Below are 6769 nucleotides of genomic sequence, written 5' to 3'. Positions count from 1 at the left end.
CGATCCACCGGTATCTCACTTTTTGAAGTCAACGGTCAACCCAGTCTTTATTATGCCTCACCAAAATTCCACATTTCCTCCTGTTCTCACCTTTTCACCAAGTAAACTCTGATCATCATCTTTTCAGCATTAGCTTTTTCACACTTCCATCACATCATGACGTGCCAACTCCAACTATTCATTTATTTATTTATTTATTTTCGTTCTCCATAATTGATTTGTCTCCGTGCTCCATCTCTTTCCATCATCTTCTTCCTCTCTTGCCGCTTCTTGCTTTTTCACCCATAACTGTCTCTAGTTCTCCCTCTTGAGTCCCCAATCCACTTCTTCGAGTTTGATTAATCGCGTAGTAATTTCCCCTCTTCTACTCGAGTACGAAGCTTGCATCTCTTGTTGTTTCTTAATCAATCTCGCTAATTTTGAGATTTTTTGTTTAGTCGTTAATTATTTTTTCAGGGGCTTGTTTATAAATGGGCTGCTCCCACTCGTGTCAGCTGGCCGCGCCGCCGCCGGGCTGCGTGCGGGTGATCCACGCCACCGGACACGTGGTTGATTTACCGGCGCCGGTGACGGCAGGCGAGCTCACCGGGCGTCCCCCCGCTCACGTGCTCGTCTCCGCTGCCCGCCTAGCCACATTCGGATCGGAGCGCCTCCTCCCCGGAGAGCGCCTGGCGGTCGGCGGCGTCTACTTCCTCCTCCCCCACGCGCTCCTCCGCGACGAGTCGTCGATCGTCGACCTCGCCACGCACATGGGCCGCCTCCTCGCCGCCGCCGCCAAGCGGGCCGGACCGATTGTGGGCCCGCGTAAAGTACAGCCGCGGGCCCGGGTGTGGAAACCGGTGCTGGATCAGATCGAGGAGACGAACTCTTGAGAGCGGACGTTGGAGATAAGATCGGAAGCTGAAACATAGGGAGAAGATAGCGAACGGACGGTTGAGATTGGAGGACCAGAAAAACATTGCCATGAAAAGCTTGTAATGTTCATTAATCGAATGGTAAATATGTAATGCTCAAATTTTAGTTCAATGTTACTGCATAATAATTATTTTCACTAAAAGGATCGAATTACATATTGAATCTTTATCAAAATTCTCGACATGAGCATTCCCCATCTTTGAAATGGTGAAACCTCATGTTATCCCTCACCACAATCTCCCTTTCCACAGCCCTTGATGCAAGTCGCATCACCAAATGACAATCGTCGCATATCATAAGATTCTTAAATTACTTCTTCACATACTATGCACACAAATAAAAAAATCAATTAGATAATCTATTAAATCTAACAAATTACAATGAAATTTACATATATCGTCTTACAGCAATTACTTTTTTTCTCATTTTGTCATATTTGGCAAACATATATATATCCTTCTCTGCCTCTTCATCAGATTTATCTTCCATCAATTGTACAATATTAATTTCTTCTTCCATTTCATCCAAATCAATTTTTCCTTTCCCCTTGCCCACAACAACATATTCTTTGACAACTTTTTTTCTTTCTTCGCAGGCTCACTTATTTGTATATTTCTACGCTGCCTCTTAGATAAAGTTTTGAGCCACAATGGACTATCAATTGGAGTGTCCCTGTAATCATAGTGACTTCTGTCACGTCCTCTCATACTTCTTGTAGTAACACCTACAAGTTCAATTTGAGGATCGTCTACAGGCTCTCTATATTGAGATTTCATACCTTTATTTTCAACTATTTTAAGTAATTCTTTCACCCTCTCCTTCAATTGCATGTTCTCCATTGTTAGCTCTTTAATTCTGTTTGCTTGAATAATGCAATTACAACACTCCTTATTAATCTGCCTTCTTACTTCAGTGACTTTAATTTGTTATGTCTCCATTGCAAGTGGACTGTCAGCAACGCCAGCAAGGTTCTCAACCAATGATTTTTCATCTTAGTTAGGGATTAGGTCAATCATAACATGTAAGAATATTAAACCACATGTTAAAATAAGAATTTTTAACCAAACTATAGTCAAAGTATTCAAAATTTACCTCTTCAGATGAGACTTTATCAATCAATTCTCTCACCTTACTAATATGTGAAGGAATATTCCTCCACTTATTTATTCTTGCTCCTTTGATTTTGTATGGTTTTTGTATTGGAACATGCTCCAAAAACCATGTCTGATTCACCATCACAAGGGTTAACTATTTTAAAAATGTCCGCAAAATATTAAAAAATTTCACATAAATTATACACTTACTGCCAAAAGACCAGTAAATCCTTTTAGGTAAGGGAGGTTGGTGTTAGACTGTTTTGTCCCAGTTGATAAAAATATGTCCCCAATCTTAGATAATTGTGGAGCCATAAATTCATGGATTGCTTCAACCCAGTTGAATCTATCAAGATTCTCAAAATCATCTATTATATCTATAAGACTTAACGGGACCTTATATGTACTAGAAGAAAATAAGACACAAACAAATATATACAAAATATAGAATTTGCAAAATAATAAAACATCATCTTCGCCTTCAACGCGATTGCCATAAAATTAAAACAACTCCTCAATTCTTGATCTAGTAGCTTCTTTTTTGTTTGAGAAGTAAGTTAGAAAGAGGTCACTGGATGTTTTAGCTGAATTGATCGGAATTGAAGCTCCACGGTCTGTAATACCAAGCAGCAATGAAACGTCTCCTCTTGTGAAGTCAACCGGAACACCTGACCAAGTTAAATTATTATTAGACTTCTACCAACACATACAAAAGTATTAGGAACACCATCGACATGATACGATGTCATATCAGGCCCACGTTGGGCCTGATACGACATCGTATCAGGCCCACGTTGAACCTGATACGGCGTCGTATCAGGCCCAGGTTTAGCAAAACATTAAATTTTACCATACAACTACTTTGTGATTAAAATATAAAATTATAAATTGTACCTGAGAATCTAAAGGTTTGACTACTTGAATCCCAATTTTGAAATATATTTATCAAAATCCCACGGATGTGCTACATATCTTCTATGTCCAAAAAAATACGAAAGGGTGTCTGTTTGATCAGCACTATGTGTCGGTCATGTAAAATAACAGACCCTTCATGCGTTCCTTTCTTCGTGGATGGTTAAAAAAAACTTTTAAAGTGACCGAGGACACTGTTCCAATGCAGTTTCTGTCCAACATCAACTGAACCCTATACTTTATAAAAATAAAAAAAAAAACAAAATCATACTATTTCAGCTTCTCAAGATCACAGAGTTCGTAAAATGATAACCTTTACAGCTAATTGATGTCGAGAGGATGATGATGCACCCGATCGACGTCTTTGCGCCATTATGATACTAGCTGATTGATGTAAACCCTAGAATTCTTCACTGTTGGCGTGCGAACAATCCTGATTTTTAATTGAACTAAAATGCTTGATGCCGCTTGAGAAACACTCGAACTCACTAAACTAGGGTTTCACAAGAAGGAGCTGTACTCGTATGTCACGAAAAAGAAGGTACACTAATGATCGAATTTATTTTTTTAAAATTAAAATAATTTAAAAATATGGTTCGGATGTCAGGTAAATGATGACTGATCAGAGGAGATTGATAGGAGGACTATATTTAGTATTACATATTATTTATCTATATTTTTTTTTGATAAATATCAAATGATTTTATTTTTATTTTTATTTTTTTTGGATAAATACATTAAATCTAGTATTTCTTTTGATAAATTGTCAAAGATGTTAAGGATCCGATCGATCCTCCGGTATCTCACTTTTTGAAGTCAACGGTTAACCCAGTCTTTATTATGCCTCACCAAAACTCCACATCTCCTCCTGTTCTCCTCCTCTCCACCAAGTAAACTCTGATCATCATCTTTTCAGCATTAGCTTTTTCACACTTCCATCACACCATGACGTGCCAATTCCAACTATTTATTTATTTATTTATTTTCGTTCTCCATAATTGATTTGTCTCCATGCTCCATCTCTTTCCATCATCTTCTTCCTCTCTTGCCGCCTCTTGCTTCTTCACCCATAACTGTCTCTAGCTCTCCCTCTTTAGTCCCCAATCCACTTCTTCGAGTTTGATTAATCGCGTAGTAATTTCCCCTCTTCTATTCGAGTATGAAGCTTGCATCTTTTGTTGTTTCTTAATCGATCTCGCTAATTTTGAGATTTTTTGTTTAGTCGTTAATTATTTTTTCAGGGGCTTGTTTATAAATGGGCTGCTCCCACTCGTGTCAGCTGGCCACGCCGCCGCCGGGCTGCGTGCGGGTGATCCACGCCACCGGACACGTGGTTGATTTACCGGCGCCGGTGACGGCAGGCGAGCTCACCGGGCGTCCCCCCGCTCACGTTCTCGTCTCCGCTGCCCGCCTAGCCACATTCGGATCGGAGCGCCTCCTCCCCGGAGAGCGCCTGGCGGTCGGCGGCGTCTACTTCCTCCTCCCCCACGCGCTCCTCCGCGACGAGTCGTCGATCGTCGACCTCGCCACGCACATGGGCCGCCTCCTCGCCGCCGCCGCCAAGCGGGCGGTACCGGTTGTGGACCCGCGTAAAGTACAGCCGCGGGCCCGGGTGTGGAAACCGGTGCTGGATCAGATCGAGGAGACAAACCCTTGAGAACGGACGTTGGAGATAAGACTGGAAGCTGAAACATAGGGAGAAGATAGCGAACGGACGGTTGAGATTGGAGGACTAGAAAAACATTGCCATGAAAAGCTTGTAATGTTCATTAATCGAATGGTAAATATGTAATGCTCAAATTTTAGTTCAATGTTACTGCATAATAATTATTTTCACTAAAAGGATCGAATTACATATTGAATCTTTACCAAAATTCTCGACATGAGCATTCCCCATCTTTGAAATGGTGAAACCTCATGTTATCCCTCACCACAATCTCCCTTTCCACAGCCCTTGATGCAAGTCGCATCACCAAATGGCAATCGTCGCATATCCTAAGGTTCTTCGATATCCTTATCGTGTCTCCAGCAGAAGTCGTCGACAAGCCGAATGCCAATGCCAACTTCTCGCTGTGACCTTTCAACAGCCTTTCTTTCTCTTCGTCCTTGACATCATAAACAACAGAACTCAATACGGGCACATAACCTCGAAGCTTCAACATGCACAACAGATTCTCTAATGCGCGCTTTATCTGCCGAATTCTCGGGTGGGAATTGTCCCCTGCAAAGAACTCGTGGACGGAACCATCTTTATCTTCTGTCCAGCTCGCTGAAGGATTTTTCCTTAGCCCCCTCGCTCTCATCAGTCTCCGAACCTTCAACACCTCGTCCCACATCCCTGCAGATGAATATATATTCGAGAGCAACACGTAGTTGCCGACTCCATCAGGCTCGAGCTCGAATATATGATCGGCGGCAATTCTCGCTATCTCTGTCTTTCCATGGATCCGACAGGCACTGAGCAACGCACCCCAGACACCACCGTGCGGTTTTATTGGCATAGACCTCGCTAGATCAAGTGCTTCTTCGACTAGTCCAGCACGCCCCAACAAATCGACCATGCATGTGTAATGATCAGCGGAAGGAACGATACCATACTCATCCTCCATCATCCTGAAGTAGCGTCGACCTTCCTCCACCATCCCAGTATAGCTACAAGCTGTGAGGAGGCCGATGAATGTGACATGGTTTGGTTTCACGTTCGTCTCGCCTACCATTTCTTTAAACAATGAAATGGCTTCCGAAGCTCTTCCGTATGTAGCGAGTCCAGCGATCATCGCACTGTAGGAGTAGACATTCCGGTCTGTCATTTTATCAAACACCCGACGGGCCTCGTCGATCAGCCCGCATTTTGCATGCATATCCACCATTGCAGATCCCACCAAAAGGTTCTGGTCGAGCCCAATCTTCTCCACAAGATCCCGAAGCCAAAGTGCGTGTTTTGCAGCACCTAACTGAGCGATGGCAGAAATGGCGCCGACCAAGGCAACTTCGTCCATAACTACGTCCGCTTCTCTCATCCTCTCGAATGCCAGCAGCGCCTCTTTAGGCATCGCATTCTGGGCGTACCCTGTGATCATTGCAGTCCATGCCACAACGTCCTTCACGGGAGATGCCTCAAACAACCCTCGTGCTGAAGAAAGGTCGCCGCTTTTGGTGTAAGCCACAATCAACGAAGTCCAAGAGATAGCGTCTCGAACGGGCATTTCGTCGAACACCCTTTGAGCGGCCGCTATGTCGGAGCATCCGACGTACATGGAGATGAGAGTGTTCCGGACGAAAAGGTCAGCGTCGAAACCGCCGATGAAGATGGCTTGGGCGTGAATCTGGCGGCCGCTGGAGAGGGATTCTTGGGAGGTGGCGAATTTGAGTAGGGCGGAGAAAGTGAAGGAGAGGGGCGGCGTCGGGGGCCAGCTACGGCGCATGAGGGAGTAGAGGCGGAGGGGATGGTGGTCGGAGTGGGAAGGGTTGAGGAGTGCGGCGGAGCGGATAAGGGAGTTCCATAGAAAGGAGCTGGGGCGGGGGACGAGGGAGAAGATGAGGAGGGGGTAAGGGTGGAGGGGGACGCGATAATCGGAGAGGCGGCGGAGGAGCTTGGTGACGAGGAAGCATCTGTGGTGGAGGCCGAGGCGGACGAGAGCGGCGTGGGCGGCACGGAGGTGGCGGGGGCCGGCGGCGGCGTCGATGGCGGCGACGAGGAGGGCGTCGAGGGCCGGGAGAGGGAGGAGAGGCGATGGAGCCGGCAGAGGGAAGGTGGGGTCAACAACGTGGCGCTCTACAGTTGGCTGGGCTCGCGCCATGAAATTAAGCCATGTCGCGATCCAACCGCCTTTATTTAGGGAAATATA

The 6769-nt window shown here is 44.9% G+C and overlaps 3 protein-coding genes across 6 annotated transcripts; 2 read left to right on the top strand and 1 right to left on the bottom strand.

Moving 5' to 3' along the window:
* The first annotated feature begins 232 nt into the window (after nt 1-232).
* On the top strand, nt 233-1057 carry LOC121984480. 2 transcript variants are annotated; one of them, XM_042537447.1, is made up of 2 exons: nt 233-372; nt 457-1057. In XM_042537447.1, exon 2 carries the CDS (start codon nt 471-473, stop codon nt 870-872), a length of 402 nt encoding a protein of 133 aa, XP_042393381.1. In that variant the 5' UTR covers nt 233-372; nt 457-470; the 3' UTR covers nt 873-1057. The 2 variants fall into 2 exon arrangements, with proteins under 2 accessions (XP_042393381.1, XP_042393462.1); XM_042537528.1 differs by having other exon boundaries at nt 245-372; nt 438-1057.
* Nucleotides 1058-3834: 2777 nt separating this feature from the next.
* LOC121970929 lies at nt 3835-4763 on the top strand. Of its 3 annotated transcripts, none has more exons than XM_042521971.1 (2): nt 3835-4055; nt 4144-4763. In XM_042521971.1, the coding sequence occupies exon 2, from the start codon at nt 4177-4179 to the stop codon at nt 4576-4578; it is 402 nt and encodes a 133-aa protein (XP_042377905.1). In that variant the 5' UTR covers nt 3835-4055; nt 4144-4176; the 3' UTR covers nt 4579-4763. The 3 variants fall into 3 exon arrangements, with proteins under 3 accessions (XP_042377905.1, XP_042377897.1, XP_042377889.1); XM_042521963.1 differs by having other exon boundaries at nt 3835-4078; XM_042521955.1 differs by having other exon boundaries at nt 3843-4078; nt 4163-4763.
* Nucleotides 4763-6755, bottom strand: LOC121970909 (pentatricopeptide repeat-containing protein At5g44230-like). Its single transcript, XM_042521911.1, has one exon. The coding sequence runs from the start codon at nt 6719-6721 to the stop codon at nt 4787-4789; it is 1935 nt and encodes a 644-aa protein (XP_042377845.1). The 5' UTR covers nt 6722-6755; the 3' UTR covers nt 4763-4786.
* Between the last annotated feature and the right edge of the window lie 14 nt (nt 6756-6769).

Source organism: Zingiber officinale, chromosome 1B, assembly GCF_018446385.1.
Source record: "Zingiber officinale cultivar Zhangliang chromosome 1B, Zo_v1.1, whole genome shotgun sequence".
Lineage (NCBI taxonomy): Eukaryota > Viridiplantae > Streptophyta > Magnoliopsida > Zingiberales > Zingiberaceae > Zingiber > Zingiber officinale.
The sequence above is the reverse complement of the archived record's forward strand: the minus strand, read 5'-3'. Positions and strand labels throughout refer to the sequence as shown.